General features: G+C 40.8%; 1 protein-coding gene across 5 annotated transcripts in view; it reads right to left on the bottom strand.

Moving 5' to 3' along the window:
- LOC140332848 (ABC-type organic anion transporter ABCA8-like) overlaps positions 1-20628 on the bottom strand; it is a 53600-nt gene that overhangs the window by 5115 nt on the left and 27857 nt on the right. For all 5 annotated transcript variants that reach the window (XM_072414064.1, XM_072414065.1, XM_072414067.1 and 2 more), the window contains 22 exons: positions 18945-19035; positions 18542-18681; positions 17031-17150; positions 16451-16652; positions 16080-16246; positions 15583-15710; positions 14918-15055; positions 12216-12323; positions 11716-11886; positions 9604-9717; positions 9003-9128; positions 8450-8527; positions 4646-4737; positions 3318-3438; positions 3106-3223; positions 2783-2874; positions 1915-2081; positions 1741-1816; positions 1450-1544; positions 1188-1307; positions 261-401; positions 35-114 (listed from right to left, as the gene is read on the bottom strand). In XM_072414064.1, the coding sequence (XP_072270165.1) occupies positions 35-114; positions 261-401; positions 1188-1307; positions 1450-1544; positions 1741-1816; positions 1915-2081; positions 2783-2874; positions 3106-3223; positions 3318-3438; positions 4646-4737; positions 8450-8527; positions 9003-9128; positions 9604-9717; positions 11716-11886; positions 12216-12323; positions 14918-15055; positions 15583-15710; positions 16080-16246; positions 16451-16652; positions 17031-17150; positions 18542-18681; positions 18945-19035 (2685 nt within the window). The remainder of the gene's footprint in view (positions 1-34; positions 115-260; positions 402-1187; positions 1308-1449; positions 1545-1740; positions 1817-1914; positions 2082-2782; positions 2875-3105; positions 3224-3317; positions 3439-4645; positions 4738-8449; positions 8528-9002; positions 9129-9603; positions 9718-11715; positions 11887-12215; positions 12324-14917; positions 15056-15582; positions 15711-16079; positions 16247-16450; positions 16653-17030; positions 17151-18541; positions 18682-18944; positions 19036-20628) is intronic.

Below are 20628 nucleotides of genomic sequence, written 5' to 3'. Positions count from 1 at the left end.
ATCACATGAGCACAGGTATTTATGAAGTTCTCACCATCCTCCAGCTGGAGAAAGGCCTGTGATAAGGAATGAACATCATCCATGGGGATCTTGTAGACAAGCAGAGAAGAGAATCTACAACCAACACATTATTATTTATGTTACACCATCATGACAGACAATTAGCACCGTACAATGAGACATCCAACACAAGCTACATAAGATTATGTGAGGACAGGAGTGATAAAAGTCTACCATTATAAAGCGATTAGATTAATTACCTCTCCTGTCGGGCTGCCTGTGGAAACATCTGGATAATCTTCTGGTGGAGGACCTCTCCATGCTGGGAATCATTCATCTTCATCGCCAACAGATAACCTTTCCCAAATTTGCTCTTCAGCTGCTGGACAGATCCTATACACCTGGACATGAGCAATGGGGTGACCTTATTACTCATCAGATCCAACAAAACACAAGTCAAGACATAACAGATAATGTTATAGAAGATCTACTTTCAGATCAGCTGATCCTTAGCAATTATGGTTTAGGATTTTTCTGATTTAATTGGAACTGCTAGGAGTCTGAAGCAGAGTTAGGGCAAATATTTACACACAAGCTGTTTAGGTGTGATAGTCAGGTGTCTAAAGAACTTTGGTTAAATAGTATACTTTTTCTACCACAATTTCATATTACGTCTATGTATGGAATCTCTTCTAAAAACATCAGCTTTTCTGTAAGACTGGATAACGTGTTTGAGCTCAGGCAAGCTCCGATTGTAGAGCCACATCTAATGAAGGATATATTTGCAGGTGCTGCTGACTTGTTACCAGTGACTGATCACCGGCACTTTCTGTACATTTACCCCACACAAACCCAGAGAGAGCTAAGAGCTGATTTTACAGACAGGAGCCCAAAGTTGTTGTCACAGTCAGAATGAGTTCGGGTTTGGTGTCATTGTCAAGGGAAGCCTAGAGCCGGAGTCACTGATAAAGGGAGCCCAGGGCTGATGTCACAGCCAGAAGAAGCTCAGAGGTCATGTCACTTAGTCAAGCTTTGTGTTTAGCGGCCTGCACAGAAAGTTACCTAGGACAAAATAATAACATTTGTGGCTAGAGCCAACTGATCAGGTAACTAATTGTCCTAATTTACTACAATAACACTCCTCTAAAAACAAAGGTGTCACTTATACATATGTAAATTCATTTTACCGCAATTTCCCAGACACCATAATAGCTACGCGGTCACAGACAGCCTCGGCCTCCTCCATGTAGTGTGTGGTCAGTATAGCTCCTCTTTCCTTGTTCCTGAAGGCTGCTTTGATTGCTCTCCTACAAGTACAGGGAATAAAGATATCATTATAACATTATTTATCCAGTCTGCAATATCTGAATAGTATATTATGAGGAGATCTTGATACTTAGATCTCTATAAAGGAATATTAGATGACAAAATATGACTTGAAAAACTCACCAAACTCTCTGACGACCTTTAGGATCCAGTCCTGTAGATGGTTCATCCAGGAGCACAATGGTTGGATTACCGAGCATGCTGATAGCAAAGCACACCTGAAAGACACAGAATACTTTACATGTCAGACCAAAGAATACTTATAACTATTAAAGGTCTTCATGTAATAAATCAGAAACATCCTTCTCTGTCTACATACACAAAAAAAGACTTTCCCATTTTGCCTAACAAACACAGAATTGGAGTATGAATCCCTCAACAAGAGGGCAGATAGGTACAAAGATTTGTCATCACCTTTCTGGAGACACCTGTGGACAGCTTCCCAGCCGCCTGGTCCAAATGCTCTTTCAGTTCAAGAGCTTTGGCAATTCTGTAAAAGCGTATGAGATAGATTATTGGTATTGACAGGCTTCTCACACACAACATGTGGAACACAAGACAATTGTCTGGACAGTAACAATGTGATACCTCTGGATGGCCAAGTCTCTGTCTTTTTTCTTCATTCCCTTAACTGCAGCGTAGATCTCTAGATGTTCCTGCACAGTTATATCCGGCCATAAAGGACTGTCCTGACAGCAGTAACCCAGGAATGCTTTGGACTCATCAGCATGGTGGGGAGGATCACAAAGTTCAAACTGTAAGAGACACCAAATCAGAAGAGTACTCACAATGCAGGAAAACCCTGATTATGACTTTTCCTATTAGCTCCCTTTGCTCTACTAGTTATCCAATTGTTATATCTTGTTAGGTGCAAAAGTTGATCCGGACAGAAATCCTGTCATCTTTTTTCTACTTCTTCTGCACCAGGGGAGCAGAATAGGAAATCAGGAGAGAATATGTATATATATATGGGGTAAGTAAGGTAGTTGATGAAAATGGGTTATGGAGATTAAAGGAAGGGGGTAAAACAAGGAAGGGTTATGGGAATTAGGGGGGGATGGATATGTGTGGGCTAAGGCATTTATAATCCATCAGAAATGAAGTAGAGCTGACAACACATTCTTAGTAGCTCAGTGCTGTATTGTTGTGCCACAGAGCAATGTACAAGCTTGCTAATAATTATTATGGAAATGATTGCCATGAAGTTTAGGGACCGGACTTGGTTTGCTTTTCACTGTAAACTTTACTTGAGGATTTATCAGTACCGACCCTCCAGAGACTCTGTGTGTGCTGAGCCCAGAATGTAGAGAAGCAGAAGACGCCATGGAGCACTTTCTGCTCCAATCCCCCTTCAATGTAGAAGTTTCAGTTCTGATAAAACACCTTGGGATATGTGTATAGCCAGCTCCCGTACAAGACACTGATCTGCAGCCATTGAACAATGTATTCTACTCACCACTCCTGCAGATGGCTTCAATTCTCCAGCAAGCATGAATATGGAAGTAGTTTTCCCAGCACCATTGGGGCCCAGAAGTCCTAGAATCTCACCTACAAGACCAGACCATGAGAAGGACGAATGAAAATGGACGGATGAAAGATTGCAACAGCAAGGCTGCATTGACTGACTAGAGATAACGAAGAGAAACAAAACAAACAACAAAAATTGACAAAACTGAAACAATGATACCACCGTTTGAAGAGTTTCCTCCTCTGAAACATTCACCTAAATAGAAAAATGATAAGAGAGAATGAGTCCAAGGTTGGAGGCTTAAGATTCACCTTTCCGCACACAGAAGGACAGACTCTTGGTGGCCACTCTCCTCTTCTTCTTACAGCTGAACACTCCACTGTTTACTTTAAATTCTTTACGCAGACTGTCTACAATGATAATCGGTTTCTGGATTGGAGAGAAATGCAGGAAATATATCAAGGATTGTAAAGATGTCAGTTCCCTTACTATTCACCCATATACACAATGAAGGGCCCTGTACCTCCTCGTGGGCACCGGCATTCCTGGCAAGCTTCACTCTTTCTTCTTCTGCCACAACTTCCTCATCAGCATCAGCTAGCTCCTCCGGGTTCCGCTTCATTGGATCTTGTCTTTTGGAAGTTCTGTAACAAATTCATATGACAAAATATGTTGTTATATGAAATGATATGGATCATCGATATTATGATTAAACCTGAGGGATGGATTTGCTGAAGATTCTAACATACACATTTACCATGAATACACAGAATGGTGTGAATAGATATAATGATATACTGACCGATAAAGAGAAGGTAAAGAAATGTTACCTGGAAGTGAATAGCGGTGTCTGGGGCCTAATTCATATTAAGATACTAAACCAAGATCGCAGATTACCACCTAGAGATATAACATACTATACATATACAAAGAATGAACTGAGGATCCCTGATCTCTACCCAGAAACACTAAATATAATATACAGGTAGTCCCTGAGTTAAGGAAATCTGGCATACAGACCACTCCTAGATAAAAATGGGGCTTCCCTGCTCATTGGTGTGCAGGACAGAGGCTTGATAGGGGGGAGGGGCGGTTTGCATGACTTTTGCTAAACACAGCTGAGCAACATCTTGTAACTCTTTAATGACCAAGACTAAAGCTGCGTACACACTTGCAATTTTTGTCGTTGGAAAGGATCTTTCACGATCCTTTCCAACGAAAGGGACTGCACGATGCATGAACGGTGCTGTACATACAGCACCGTTCATGCTCTATGGAGAGGGGAGGGGGAAGAGCGACGCTTTCATTACGATCGGCTGTCGTCCATCGTCCGTGGATCCGGCAGGTCGGTCGTCCGGACGATGGACGACACCGACTGTACACATGGAAGATTTTCGATAATTGGCCGATGCCGATTATCGGGCGATAAAAATCTGCCGTGTGTACGTAGCTTAACCCTGCAGTTGTTTCTTTTTTGTATATCAGCTTTCTCCAGAAGTTAATGAATGTCTAGGCTCCATAAAGTTTTTTTTGCTTTGTTTGTGAATAACTCACAGTGAGGATTTTATACAGTAACTGACACCATGCTGCCTAATAATATGTTGAGACAAACATCTGTCCTAATTGCATTTATTAAAATAATGTACCTGTTCCGACTTACATACAAATTCAACTTAAGAACAAACCCACATTCGCCATCTGGTATGTAACCCGGGGACTACCTGTATATAGGATCTAAGTTACATTTTTTTATACTTTTCAAATTTGAAATATTCTAACTATAAGTAAATGCATACAACATAATAAAGACATAAAACACACATATAGGGCAAAATGAAAACAGATACTTACCGGAAAACAGGGTCTCTTTTTAGACTTTTTCTTCCAAATTTCCATTCCAAACACCACAACATTCCACAGAAGAGTAAAATGTGAACGAAGGACTGCCATGGAAAAGAAGGGCAATATTGCATGAAGACATGGTGGGGACGGATGTATAAATACATTTCAGTCATATTTCAGTACTATTTTCTGTGTGTTCATACCATGGTATAAAGATATCTATTTATTGACATTCATCATTGTGTACTAATAGCTTTCTATTCACACCATTGTATACTTATATCCATCTATATACATCATTGTGTACTAATATTTATCTATTCACACCATTGTACACTTACAGTTAGGTCCATAAATATTTGGACAGAGACAAGCTTTCTTCTAATTTTGGTTCTATACATTACCACAATTATTATAAATGAAACAACTCAGATGCAATTGACCTGCAGACTTCAGCTTTAATTCAGTGGGTTGGACAAAAATATTGGATAAAAATGTGAGGAACTAAATCCTTTATTACACAATCACTTCATTTCAGGGGCTGAGAAGTAATTGGACAATTGACTCAAAGGGTTTTTCATGGGCCAGTGTGAGCAATTCCTTCGTTATGTCATTATTATTAGGCAGATAAAAGGCCTGGAGTTGATTTGGGGGAGGGTGTATATGGAAGATTTTGCTGTGAACAGACAACATGCGGAGTTCTCCATGCAGGTGAAACAAGCCATCCTTATGCTGCAATAACAGAAAAAACTCATCCGAGAAATTGCTGCAATATTAGGAGTGGCAAAATCTACAGTTTGGTACATCATGAGAAAGAAACAAAGCACTGGTGAACTCAGCAACGCCAAAAGACCTGGACGTCTATGGAAGACAACAGTGGTGGATGATGGCAGAATCATTTCCATGGTGAAACCCCTTCACAACAGCCAACCAAGTGACAACACTCTCCAGGAAGTAGGCGTATCGATATCCAAGTCTACCATAAAGAGAAGACTGCATGAAAGTAATACAGAGGGAGCACTGCAAGGTGCAAAACACTCATAAGCCTCAGGAATAGAAAGCCGAGATTGGACTTTGCTAAAAAACATCTAAAAAAGCCGGCACAGTTCTGGGAAAACATTCTTTGGACCGATGAAACCAAGATCAACCGTTACCAGAATGATGGCAAGAAAAAAGTATGGAGGAGGCGTGGAACAGCTCATGATCCAAAGCATAGCACATGATCTGTAAAACATGGCGGAGGCGGTGTGATGGCTTGGGCGTGCATGGCTGCCATGGCACTGGGACACTAGTGTTTATCCATCATGTGACACAGAAGCAGCAGAATGAATTCTGAGGTGTTCAGAGACATACTGTCTGCTCACATCCAGCTAAATGCAGTCACATTGATTGGGAGGCGTTTTATAATACAGATGGACAATGACCCAAAACATACAGCCAAAGCAACCCCGGAGTTTATTAAAGCAAAGAAGTGGAATATTCTGGAATGGCCAAGTCACCTGATCTGAACCCAATTGAGCATTTCACTTGTTGAAGACTAAACTTCGGACAGAAAGGCCCACAAACACACAGCAAGTGAAAGCCGCTGCAGTAAAGGCCTGGCAGAGCAATAATAAGGAGGAACCCCGGCATCTGGTGATGTCCATGAGTTCAACACTACAGGCTGTCATTGCCAGCAAAGGGTTTTCAACCAAGTATTAGAAATGAACATTTTATTTTCAGCTTTATTTGTCCAATTACTTTTCAGCCCCTGAAATGAAGTGATTGTGTAATAAAGGATTTAGTTCCTCACATTTTATGCAATCTTTTTGTTCAACCCACTGAATTAAAGCTGAAAGTCTGCAGGTCAACTGCATCTGAGTTGTTTCATTTATAATAATTGTGGTAATGTACAGAACCAATAACAGAAAAAACTTGTCTCTGCCCAAATATTTATGGCCCTAACTGTATATCCATCTATATACATCATTGTGTACTAATATCTATCTATTCACACCATTGTACACTAACAACTCTGCGTTTTAATAGTTGCAATGGTGATGGCAGCAATTATTTCTTCTATGGTAATCTCTTCATAAAGCCAAAGGGTCTTAGAAGTGGATTACCTCCAGTAAACCAGAGCTTTCAATTCACATGGTGGAAGAGGATAAAAGGAACTATACAATTCTACACATTCCTGTATAATATCCTTGATGTCTGTGAGAAGAGCACTGGCTGCAGAATAGATGAGGGATAGTAACCTGGTGCCTGCAACAAGCATAGCCAAACGTTTTCCACTTGTTCCCCTATTTTCTAGCGTAATAAAGAGCCAAATAATTACATTGCAAATTCATCTTCTCTCAGATTAAAAACACCTGACAGCACACAACCTTTCACCTGTTGTCCCAAATCCAGATATTGGAGCTCACACCTACGCATAGCCTTGAGAGGGACATGGGCAGGGATCTCAGAACCCTTTGTGAGAATTAATCTCCCTCTACCAGGTAAAAGCTAAGGCCATATTGGGTAAATGTCATAAATCTTTGGGTAATAAGTGCAGTATTTTGGCCAATGCCCTCTTCCACCGACAGGAATGTGCCTTTGTTCCACTATACTACATTATCCTAAAGACACTGCAGCAACGTTCTTCAGTTTTTATTAAGAACATTATATTATTCATCATAGTTTCCTTTTGTCTACAAGTACTCCGGACTAGATGGTATTCATAGATATATAGTAAGAATATATATCGCACAACTTTTATCTCTAGAGAAGGAGTGCCTTGAGCCAATCTTTTGTCTGAGAAATTGCAGGAGGCAATGCAATCTGCCTCACCTGTTGGGGCTCCTTGTCTAGATGTCCTCCCCTTTCCCAGCTGCTGGAGGCCACACAGGTAACTTTATGTTTTTCTCTTATATTACAAAATTAAAAATCCTGCCCTTTCCTCATCTCTACAACATGCAGACTTAATCCAAGTTAATTGTTGGGGAGTAGGCATACTGTACCTTAAGCAGTGTTAGGCTTGGTAAACATGAGAACATCCGCTTCCAATTTACAACCTATCCAATCCAATTGTCTAATCTCAACAAATGTCTGATTTTGAAGCAGATTGATGAAGCAGTAGGAAGTCCCACACCACAATGCTTACTGATCATTTTAGTTAAGCTACGTACACACTTCCAATTATTATCGTCGGAAAACGAACGACGAACGTTCCTGCACGATATATATGAACGATCGTATAGCACCGATCCTGCACATAGAGGTAACGACACGATCGTTCGTAGATATTGTACACACAATAGATACGATCGTTTAAGCGATAGAGGAACTATGTGCACAACAGGAAAGTGAACGGACGTTCGTTCATCACGCATGCTCTGAACATGGACGATCAACGAACGACCGTACACACGAACGATGTTCAACGATCGTCGTCCAATCCGATCCGCCGGTCCGGTCGTTCGTTTCCAACGAGTTTCCTCGTTTGTCGGCGTCGTTGGTTACTTTTTTACGAACGATTTTTTGCCCAATCGATCGTTCGTCGTTCGATTGGAACGATAAAAATTGGAAGTGTGTACGCACCTTTAGATAGAAAGCTTAGAATTCCTATCTGATATATTACTACAGATGATACCTGTGTATTTTACATCTATATTATATGTACAATGTATTTACATCTGATCAGCACTGTGCAAGGTTACAGTGTTGGTGAGCAATTCTGAGCCAGGGAACGTTTGTGCTAGAACTTTCTTTATACCAGAAGTGACAGCACAAGAATTACACTTATTACAATTATCCAGAAAGCAGATTTATGGTAAAAAAAAGACTTACAACGGACAGGATGAAATAAAGATTCTCATAGTTCTGGATATCATCAGGGGAAAACCTCGTTATCTGCTCAATATAAAACTGAAAAAACAGAAAATTTGTGTTGAGTATCCAGTGGTTTGATGGCTATATATATATATATATATATATATATATATATATATATATATATATGTCTATATATCTAATGCAGCATCTCCTATACAACTACCTTACAGATATCAGAAAAGATTCCTTATAGACACCATATGAAACTTCTTGAATGATCCCCTTTGTTCTATTACAGAGAAATGGCAATAATTTCAGATATGCATGTGACCGGCTTCATTTATATGATTCATGTTCTCTGTGGATTGGAATATATATTTATATCTTCTATATACAATTTCGTATCTAGAATATCAACACTCTTTCAATAAGTGTGAATCAGACACCAAGAAAGCCAAAAGACCTAAAATATTATCATAACATCATGCAGCAAGTGCATCAAACGTGATAAAGCTAAAAAATGATGTTTCAGTGTGAAATGTGGCAACAATATGAGGATTCTTCTTACCGTACTTACAATTTCTTGTAGCAGTAATGGTAATGTGGTGGGTGGGAAGATAAATGGCAAGATATATGATTGCAAGGAAGATAGCCGCATAAGCAGGTCCTCAAAAATGACTAAAACATAAGACACCTGTCAGGAGAGAAATTAAACAAGTGATCAGATTTTCTCCTATTCAACCACAGCATGGCACACTTTAACCACAACAAAGGGTCACCCCTACCCCAAACAACGATTTACCCTAACCCCACTACCACAGTACACACCACCCACAACAAAAAGTCTCCTCTCACCCTAGCACTGCAGCAACCTCAACACCCAACTACACCCCCCATTCAAAACATATAAACCTCACCCCCCCACACACTCCACCTACAACAAAGATTCACCCCAAACCTTAACCCACAACAGCACCCTCCCACCCATACTCCTCTGCACCACCATACTCTTTACCAATAACGAGTCACTCTTACTGCTCCGCTTCAAAATATTTTTCACCCACAACAGAGAGACAACCCAATTCCTCTACATCCCAGCATGGTGCGCCCACAAAAAAAAGTTACCCCTACCCCACCACAACACAGGTGACCCAAGGATTGAATCTCACTATGATGAAGAAGAATGACCACCAATCATGATGGCTTTTGCTGTTCCTTAGAAGAAAGGCAATGACGTAGACATAAAGGATCAGAGCTGCTCCATACGCGATGATGCCAAATATCTACAAGAAAAGACAACAGGACAAATCACATCTGTTTAGCAATACTGAATTCACTTATATATATGCATCCCTTCTTCCTTTAGTATATCAATGGGTTTTGGAATCTAGGCCTTGTAGTGGGGATTTAGGAGGGAGATCACTCAGTAATGATTAGAGTATATTTGATCTATCCTATGAGACGGTCTTTTTATAAATGAAGCAACAAAAAGTCATTTACATGGCTTAACCTGCCTAGCATTGAGGACCCAAATTTTTGTATGAGCCAGGCAGCACAGCTGCGTCCTGTGTCTGTTCCCCCCATCCACAGGTAATTACTAGGGTTTGCTAGGAATGGAACATCCTTTGCAAAGCCCCCTGCCCTTCTCTCCTTCTGGGTGAACACCCTCCTCCTCTCTTCTTCCTTTTCCTCCACTCATGTCCCATGGGTGAAAACATGAAAGCCTCTCTACCTGCAATGTTGAACACTGCTCGGCTAGCTTTGACTTTGGAATATGGAAGGCTCTCCACCTCCAGGTCCCTGAGCCCCAAAAGCATTTGTTCCAGGGTGCAGCCAATGGACAGAGTGTCAATGATGACCACCCTATGAGCTGAACTGAACTTTTTTTTTGCATCATCAAAAATGGGTGAAAATGGCGCAGACATCCTGGATTTGTAGCCACTCCTCCATGGGTGAAGGTCACATGTTCCACAGAACATCTGTTTAAAAGTAGTCCATGACAGCTTTCCATTACTGGCACAGCTACTGCAGCATATAAAATGTTGAATGGCAGTTCATAGGGGTGGCTGGGGAAGACTTTAAAAATGAAAGCAGGTTTTCTTAACCTTAACCAGCAGCTGCAGTAAGCCTGAGTGGGTGGTTAAGAAAACTGATGATGAGAAGGTGTAAGGGGGGCTGTAGTTGTTCCTGCTTACCTCTGCTGACAGATAGGGATAGGTTGATGTGGCTGCTAAAAGGTGATCACTATGATGGCACCCTGTTGTTGTTTTTTCTGCTTTCCTCACCAGAAGGTTGCTGTTGTACAGATTCCTCTTCCTCCTTCCCTTATGGTTCTTCCGCCATTGTCAAGTCCTTATTTTCATCCTCCACAGAGGAAATTTGGTTGGGCATCATTGCGCACAACGTCTTCATCCTCACCCCCTATGATTCCTTTAAGTTATCCATCAACAGCCCCAACATGGACGTTAAAACAATTTCACAATGCTAATTATTACCTGGATTGGAACTCCCCAAGTACAACTGTAAAAAAAAGACTGTCTGTCTGCAATTACTACACAGTTCCCTTTTCATCCACTAAGTCCCAACACAACATCCAGTACCCTAATTAATGAAAGAAGAAAGTACTATTGGTAACCTAACATATGGATTTCTATTGAAAAGACCCAGCAGACCCATGACTAACAGTAAAACACATAACAAACTGAAATGGCAGCTAGGGTTCACCTAGAATTTTTATAGGGTCTGGCCAATACTGTGTGATACACGAATCCTGTAGAATTCCTGTATGTGATAATGATGGGGCTTTCTATGTACCCCGCCTATGTTACTGAAAATATGTGCCTAGGCTGCTACACATACCAATAGATCTCAGTATCCAGCATTTAGTAACAGGGCCTAATTTTCATGTGATGTGGCTCTCTGCACAGGCAATTGTCATAAGGACAGGTATGTAAAGTTTGAGCAGAACACCTTGATTCCCCTTACCATTAAATGCCCTGCTGCTGGAATTAAGGTGTGCTGCTAATGTGTTACATACCTGACTGATGTTTATTGATGATACCATTCCTCTTTGGTTTACTGCAGCACCTGCTTGCCAATAGTCTTAAAGCTGATCGGAGTGATCGAAGATTTGTCATAGCAGTGTATTCTATGTCACAGGTGTAGAGGTGCCCAGGGAGTCAGAAAACACATAATTCTACATTTTCCATATATAGACCACGTCATTCACCTATAACAGCCATTCTATTATCATTAGGCACCATTATGAAGGTGTTACTTACCAACACACAAGCCACCCAGGGATCCAGAACTATTCTGTGGTTAAATATAAACAGGATGGCCGTCATCAGAAACATAAGAAGCCAATAGTAAGGTATGTCCACCAGGGCCTGGCCACACCAGTATGCAGAGGGGAAAAGGCCTGATGCATGGAGCTGGGACCTTGCTTTTATCTAGATGTCAAGGGAAAATAAAGCCCTTTAATCTACACCATAGTGGGCATAGGGAGCACCAATACTCCGAAAAGATTATACAGGTGACAGCACAGCAAATGAGGGATCAGCAAGTTATACCAAGGCTTAGGTCAAGAACCTGAAGGTTATCGCTATATCCAAAGGGGGCAATGAGTTACAATGTCAGGAAAAGAACTTGGTGCTTTAGAGGTGACAGAAGGGATAAAGGGAGAGAATTAGTTACAGAAACACTCAGTAAAGGTGAACCTAAAGCAGAAAGAGGTGTTATTAAGGGAAAGAAGAAATTAAATATATATATTTTCACTTACCTTGGTGTCCTCTATACTGCTCATGGCAAAATGAGGTGCAAAGCCAGCAGCAAATGCCATGGCAACAAAGGCTGCAAATAACATTGGGTTTTCCGCATCTTGACTAGGCTAGAGAGAGATAAGTCTCATCAATAGAAATAAATTACCCAATTAATAATGTGTATTAAACTAGGAATAAAGTTTTAAAGTATAAGTATCACAAATTGGAAAACAAAATGCAGGTCAGTCTAAGATAAAGCCTCCTATTACCAGCATGACTTAATTTTGTACCAAACAGTACCAACGACATATTGAAATGTCAGGGTCCTGTCTCCGAGCCCCAATCTAGCATCCTTGCCATAGTCAGACTGGTTCCTCGCCGATGGTTGACACTGTATGGCACTGACTGAATACTCCTCAATATTCTGACCGATAGCCATGGTTTGGTAAAGTCACAGCCATAGTAAGGACAGGACCCACGAGTGAGAACAGAAATGGAAAGAGGGGCATGCTAGTTGGGTTTTTGAATACAGGTGCATCATGTAATAGAAAAGTCGTCACTCTGTTGATGGGACATTGCTGTATCTACAATAATGTTAGTGACAACGGAAGTCTGCATGTTTTCAGTGAAGTCAAGTTTGTGAAGTACAGATTTAGATGTCTACGTACACAGGTCAGATGGTTCTCGTCCGATAATCGCCTCAGGGCTGATATAGGGAGAGAATTTGACGTGTGGGCAGCGCTTGCTGTTTTTCATTCATATATTCATCCTGGCAGATCCACGCACGATCGCAATCAACATAATGAATGTAAAGAGGAAAGAGCGCAGCGGGGAGCCGCTCCGTAGTTCTCTCCCTCTCCATAGAGCAGAATGGTGCTGTGTGTAAGTGTTCGAGTCTCTGTGACTGATGGCTCGGAAGCCACTAAGGCTGCGGCAGATCACATATAGAATCTGCACAGGAAGGCACTGGAGAATGTTTGCTGCAAATGAGTGATTTTGGCTATGAAGTCACACAAAAAAACTTTCCCCCACTGATAAGAGGAAGGGTCCAACGCTAACAGAGCAAAGCAGTGTTCTCATAATGACAGAGGTGCAGAAAGTTACATATTTCCAGGCTGCAGACATTGCCACAGTCTCTCTAAAACTTGCTTTACACTCCAGAATTGTTAGTTGTGAATAAATGGAGAGTGCAGTGGCCCTGTGGGGCCTTTTTATAGAATCAGAAAACCACATGACATAAAAGCAACTTGCTCAGGTAAGGCTTCAGGTACTTATGGAGACTAAGCATCTGGTGGAAGGTGATGGGCAGCACGGTGGCTCAGGGGTTAGCACTCTGGCCTTTGCAGCGCTAGGTCCTATGCTCCAATCCCAGCCAGGACACTATCTGCATGGAGTTTGCAGGTTCTCCCCGTGTCTGCGTGGGTTTCCTCCGGGTACTCCGGTTTCCTCCCACATCCCAAAAACATGCAGTTAGGTTCATTGGCTCCCCCTAAATTGACCTAGATTACATTAATGACATATAACTATAGTAGGGACATTAGATTGTGAGCTCCTTTGAGGGACAGTTAGTGACACAACTATGGACTCTGTACAGCGCTGCGTAATATGATGGCGCTATATAAATACTGTATAATAATAATAATAATAATAATAATAAATGGTCAGACAGAAACAGGTCAGCAGGTTTTTGTTATGGCGGGGGAGCACAGAACATGTGTGTCCAGCAACTAACATCATCTAACAGTCCCGCAGCGTTACTTTACTGGGAATTTCAATACTCCTAACAATGAGGAATCTCTCTAGGCCTAGACAGAACCTGCCTGCTTACAGATTGATCCTTCAGAGACAAGGAGGTGTATAAGGCAAAGGTAACAGACTTATAGTGTTCCTCAATGAGGATCTAATACATCGCTATTGGCTCTCTTCTCAAAATTAAACACGTCTATTATTGAATGATGATGACTATTGATGTATTGATGTAATAATGGGGGGCATCTAATATACACATGACTAAAGGATTACATTCCCTAAAATTTATTAACAAATGCTATCCCAGCAGATCAATACTCAACCCAATCCAGATTAACAATATTTCATTTTATTGTCTTTACAGGTGTAAGAGAAAAATGTCATTGAAAACCCAGTCACCTTGATACATAACCTCAGGGATAGTTTTATTAGCAGTGTACCCAGACACAGACCCATCATTGCTGTAACATTACCCTCAGTTTTGGAAGGGACACTAGGAATACCCCTGTTCCACCTTAACCAACAACCACCGCCTGTTTAAAGACCCTGAGACCCCAGCCCAGCTGCAGGACATGGAGAATAAACAACAAAAACCTTCTAACCAGGCTTACAATATAAAGATGAGAGGATGGAGGGCTGAATACTTGTCTGGCACTGAGCTCCTGAAGACCTGCCTCATTATTTAAGGGAACTACCAAGTTATCTCCTAATCCCTGCAGCAAAGCCCAATCATGCTCGGCCTTTCACTACAGCCCAACTACAGCTTCGGGCCCGGAAGGTTCCATAAATCCAATTGAATCAGTCCAGGTAGCTCACATAATATTGTCCTATCCAATAAAGTTCTCTTTTAGGAAATGTGTAGGGGAGAATGGAAATGACATTATAACACACAATGATGTGTTATCAAATCCCACACAATGTTATGGAAAGACTTATCACTACACAGAAAATGGCAGGGTCATGTCATACTCACACGAAGCACAGGATCACTCCAGACCTGGATGTGTTTGCTGGACTTGGAGATCCTTAGCTGGGAATTACTAATAATATTTACTAGTACAGGTAAGGCATTCAAAGCTCGGGGGTTCCCTACAATGGTGTAACTGTAATCCTGTACAAGAAGAAAACAGGTAAATACAACTAGAACAGAATAACATTATATACAATCTATCCAACTAACAGAGCTTTGACAATACTAGACCTAAGGACAGAAGGGGCCACATATGAGTCCATTTTTCATATAACACTGCATGTCTATAGACTAGAGGCAGCTTGTCCTGATAATATTCTGTTCTTCAATACACTCAGCCTGGGACTCTATGGGCCCTAACGACAGAAGGGGCCCCATATGAGTCCATTTCTCATATAACACTGCATGTCTATAGACTAGAGGCAGCTTGTCCTGATAATATTCTGTTTTTCAATACACTCAGCCTGGGACTCTATGGGCCCTATGGGCAGAAGGGGTCACATACCTTTAGAGAGTCGATGTAACATGTTCTCTGGATAATAGTTTGCTGGAAACCAACAGGGTAGAGTACAGAAGGGAACACATACGGCTCCACAATGATATCACACTGCATCTCTATAGATGACTGATATTCTGCATTGCTGGGATTGTTTCTATGACTGGCTCACCTCTTTCCCTCTGGACACTTCAATGGCTCCTCGATATCCAGTGATATTTGGATCATATGGACCATCAACGACATCAATAATAATATTCTGGGATGTTACAGCCCTGGTGAAATTCTCTATTGGAGAGCCTATAAAGGACACAGCAAAAAAAGACTCAAGTGTCCCTAACATGCAAAGACAAATGTAATACATATTAGTGTCACATGTATTATTACAGATGAAGAGATAACACATAATAATGTCACATGTATTATTACAGATGAAGAGATAATACATATTAGTGTCCCATGTATTATTGCAGATAAAGAGATAATACATATTAGTGTCACATGTATTATTACTTATAAAGAGATAATACATAATAATGTCACCTGTGTTATTACAGATGAAGAGATAATACATATTAGTGTCCCATGTATTATTACATATAAAGAGATAATACATATTAGTGTCCCATGTATTATTACATATAAACAGATAATACATAATAATGTCACCTGTGTTATTACAGATGAGAAGGCGGCTGTAGTGTTTATGCTCCTTATCTCCAGCTCTCAGGAAATACAGATCTGGTCTGAGCTCCCATGTATGTATTGCCTTCAAATTGCTCATTACAGTAAAGAAAATGATTACTGGAATTAGGTAGAGGAGCATCAACAGCAATCTGAAAAGACAAAACTCAAGAATTTTAAAGACGCGCCACTTGTATGATTCGTTTTCTCAAATCTTTCAGCTCTTCTCACCTCTGATTTATTTTCTTTTGTACCAGGTTTAGATTTCAGTCCTGCTTGGCCCTTGCTAAAAGCTTGTTTAAAGCCACAGACAGTCAGAGTGCAGGTATGAAAGGTGATTAGATAATAGGACTTACATCGCCCGGAAGCTTTTCATGTTGTTCTTTAATTTCAGGAAACGTATTCTGGCCACAGCCAAAGTCTGCTGCCTCCACAGTGCCAGACCGGTGAGGGTGGCATTTCCAGAATCAGCCATCAGCTGTATGGAGTCCTCGATTTCTGAACTGAGAACTTCTCTATCTTCTTCACCTGTCACCTCCTGGTCAAACACTCCATAATCTAACAGAAAATACAGACACCACCATGTGCTAAGGTATTCTGACTCCCACAGACTGGGTACTATGCATTTATTACCTATAATGATGGCTAAAACTAATTCCACTACACCAATAGGCTGCTGCCAAAGACTGGATGCCGATAAATCAGTGTGGTGAATATATCCGTGATAACACCTTAGCTGTTCCCTGAATCAATTGCAGCAAACTAGAACTCAGCAGATTGAGCTACACATAGATAGTAGGTATTACCTAGAAGCCAGACCCAACTTTAAATGTCACCAAACACACATGTACATGTCTGAGAATGTGTCTTTTTGTGGGTTGCCTTTGTTAGCACCCCCAGTCCCCTTGAAACACTCATCACATAAACACAATGTACCGCCTTGTTCGATATCTGCCTCATTCTCCAACTTCAGGAAGACATCTTCCAGTGTGGTCATAGAAACTCCAAAACTCACAATGTCCCGTCCTATGCGTTCTTCCAGGTGGGAGAAGAGGTCTAAGGATATGAAATTCACACAAATATTTATAATTAGTCATCAGTCTGATCAATAAAGGGGCACAAAATACAGAATTGTTATAGAATACACACAGAGCTCAAAGACCCAAAGAAAATGGAAAGCAGTACTCTCTTAATGTATCAGCATATTGTTGTAAAAGAACTTGGAGAAGTCAAATACAGGGGAAGGTGTGAAAGGGGAGGATGAGGCTAAAACTGGAAAGACAAAAGTTATGGAGAAGCCTGGTAGCTGAGAGCTCCATGTGGGTGAGTCTGAAATATTTGCTTGAGGTGCTTTATGTAGGAAGAACAGGACGTTCACATCTAAATCTACCACTATCATCTATTTGTATTATGTACATATTTTACATTTATTTCAATCTGACACTTAAAGTTTTTTTTTGGTAAACAGGCCCATGTGTTTGCAGGCATTATTATTGTACATGTATGCAATAATGTGTTTGTTGAATTGAATCTGGATTGCACGTTTTATTAGTAAATCTGGAAGGAAGAAAAGGGGCTATATTGTATAAGGAGGGACTATGATGGCTAGACAGCTGTTTTATACTAACAATCAGTGTCACAGTGCTATGGCTTTTATTACAGTCACACATTGCTCACTATGGTACATATTCTGGTCATTTGAAATAAACATGACACTACAGTCACAATAGAGATTGTTTTGAGCCTGGGTCTCTTTTTATTAGGTATTAGACTGTATGACTGCATCCCACTTAACAGACAAGTTACCCACATATTGTCTTTTAATGTGCAGCTCAATGTAGGAAGCTGGGATAGCCGGAGAACCTCAGCTTCCCCTGTGGTTGCTGGGACGGAATAAATAAAGAATAAAACAAGGAAAAGATGAAAGAAGATGGCAGTCTAGCAATGGATGAGGGCAGGTAAGTGTATTTAAAAATATAGTGATCAGTCATTATATTTTTAAACAAGGTTTTAGTTCTGCTCTTAAATATTAGAAATAGAAAGTTGCTTGCTCTTGAACTGGCATTTAAAGAAAGGCTATATCACTTGGCAGGGTTGTCTCATTAAATTACTATTTACACATATCCATATAGACCAAACAACTCCAGTATTACAGACTGTCCATCCCCTAAATCCCAGGCAATACTAATGGTCCATAAAAGGGGGGGCATAGGTAAAGTCACACTTATCAGTCCCTAAATTCAGCATCAGTTCTCTTCTCTGACACTTCTCTGGTTTTATGGTAGGACAGGAGTGGGTCTGGTACCTAGGAAAATACATTAGGACCAGGTGAGTCTAGTGCCAGGCAAAGCAGACATGTTTTCAAAGGACAGAGTGAGTTTTGTGCTGGGAAAAGTGCACAAGGTCTGGAAGGACAAAGTTGTAAAATGATGCAAATGGTCTGCTACCTGGAAAGGCATCCATGTTGTGAAAAGGCAGGGTAAATGTCAGCTCATTTTCCTTTTTGGAAGATATTTTAGGGTTAGATATGTGCTGCTGCATCAAAGATGTTATAATCTCCGGGTCACAAGAAGGAGTAACTTCCATCCTGGCAATGCAGAGAAAGACAGAGGAATGAAAGTAACAATTCAGCTCTCATTGCTGGGGATTTATAATCACATCTTACTGCTAGTGACTGAAAGAAATCCTCTACTACGTTATGTGACTGGACACAAGATGTACAATATGACTCTATTCATCCTATGTCTCCTATTATTCATCCCATGTCTCCTATGTAAATCCCCTTCATGCAGAGAACATGTGAGGGCTTAAAGTTCCTGAAGCTGGAATGTTAATGAATTATTGTCTTACCTCAAGTGATATCCAATTCCCCATTTTCTCTTCAAAAACAAAGATGTTCCCACACATTTCAGTCTCCCACTAGAGATCACAGCCTTCCGATCTAGAGGTGTGACAAGTACAGGGAATACATACAATATAACAGATAATTTCCTGTTTAAATGTTTAATGACAATAATGACAGTGACCAAGCCAAGAAAAAGTATAGAGCAAAAGAGAGAGACAGGGTCAATGACAAAGATGGTTGGTGGAAGACACAAAGCTGGTAGTAGATCATAGATGGACGTAATGATTCATACTCTGAATGGTGTAAGGGTATTAGTGGTGTACCCCAGGGTTCAGTGTTTGGGCCATTACTGTGTAACATCTTTATAAATGATATAGAGTTTGGGATTTCTGTGTTTGCAGATGACAGCAAACTATGTCATGGAATTAAGTCCATACAGGATGTCTATAATCTACAAGCAGACCTGGATGTACTGTGTGATTGGGCAGCCAAGTGGCAAATGACATTTAATATAGATAAATGTAAAGTTCTGCACTTGGGGGTAACAACATGCATGCTTCATACTGTCTAGGGGGAATACATTTGGGGGACTCAGAAATGGAGACGGATCTGGGGGTTCTGGTAGATCATAGACTTAATAACATCATGCAATGCCAAGCTGCAATATATAAAGCTAGTAAAGTACTTTCTTGTAATAAAAGAGGAATAGACTGCAGAGATGGAGACATAATCCTGTACAAAGCATTGGTCACACCACATCTGGAATATGCAGTCCAGGTTTGGGCCCCAGTTCACAAAAAGGACATTGTGGGATTGGAGAGAGTGCAGAGAAGGACAACTAAACTAATAAAAGGAATGGAGGAGCTCCGCTATGAGCAGAGATTAGCTGAACTGAATCTATTCTCCCTTGAGAAGAGACGTATAAGGGGGGATATGATCACCCTGTATAAATATATAAACGGTCCATATAGAGAACTCTCTTCCCCATTATTCACTGTGAGATCATTACAAAGCACAAGGGGGCGCTCTTTGTGTCTGGAGGAAAAGAAGTTTAACCTCCGGATAAGGAAGGGATTCTTCACTGTAATGGCTGTGATAATGTGGAATCGGCTCCCTCAGGAGGGAGTTTCAGCAACTACTATAGATTGCTTTAAGAAAAAGCTGGATGATTTCTAGAAGCACAGAATATACCTGGGGATTAAGTAAAGTAAAGATAACCGAAACTGCTGATCCAGGGAACATCCGATTGTCTCATGGGATCAGGAAGGAATTTTTTTCCCCTGTTGAAGCAAATTGTACCCGGTATTTTTTTTTGCCTTCCTCTGGACCAACTATGTCTCTTAGGGTTTTATATCTGGGATGTTTATTTCCCTAGTGGTTGGACTTGATGGACTTGATGTCTTTTTTCAACCTAACCTACTATGTAACTTTGGACACTCAACACAAACCTGGTAGTGAACCTGGTGAAGGACAAGGATCGAGCAGAGAACACTGAGCTGACATATGACAAAGATAAGGCAGAGGACTTTTCACATGTTGTTGTTCATGTTTTGAGGTTTCCCCTTCCCTTTCTTTTTTCTGTACCCCCCTTGAAACTTTAAAATAAATAAAGAATGTTTTAAAAAAGATAAGGCAGAGGACAAAGAGCTTGTAGAGTTTACAAATTGGGCACAGGACTCAAAACTAATG

Source organism: Pyxicephalus adspersus, chromosome 6 (genome assembly GCF_032062135.1).
Source record: "Pyxicephalus adspersus chromosome 6, UCB_Pads_2.0, whole genome shotgun sequence".
NCBI lineage: Eukaryota > Metazoa > Chordata > Amphibia > Anura > Pyxicephalidae > Pyxicephalus > Pyxicephalus adspersus.
This window is presented reverse-complemented; position numbering and strand designations above follow the sequence as displayed.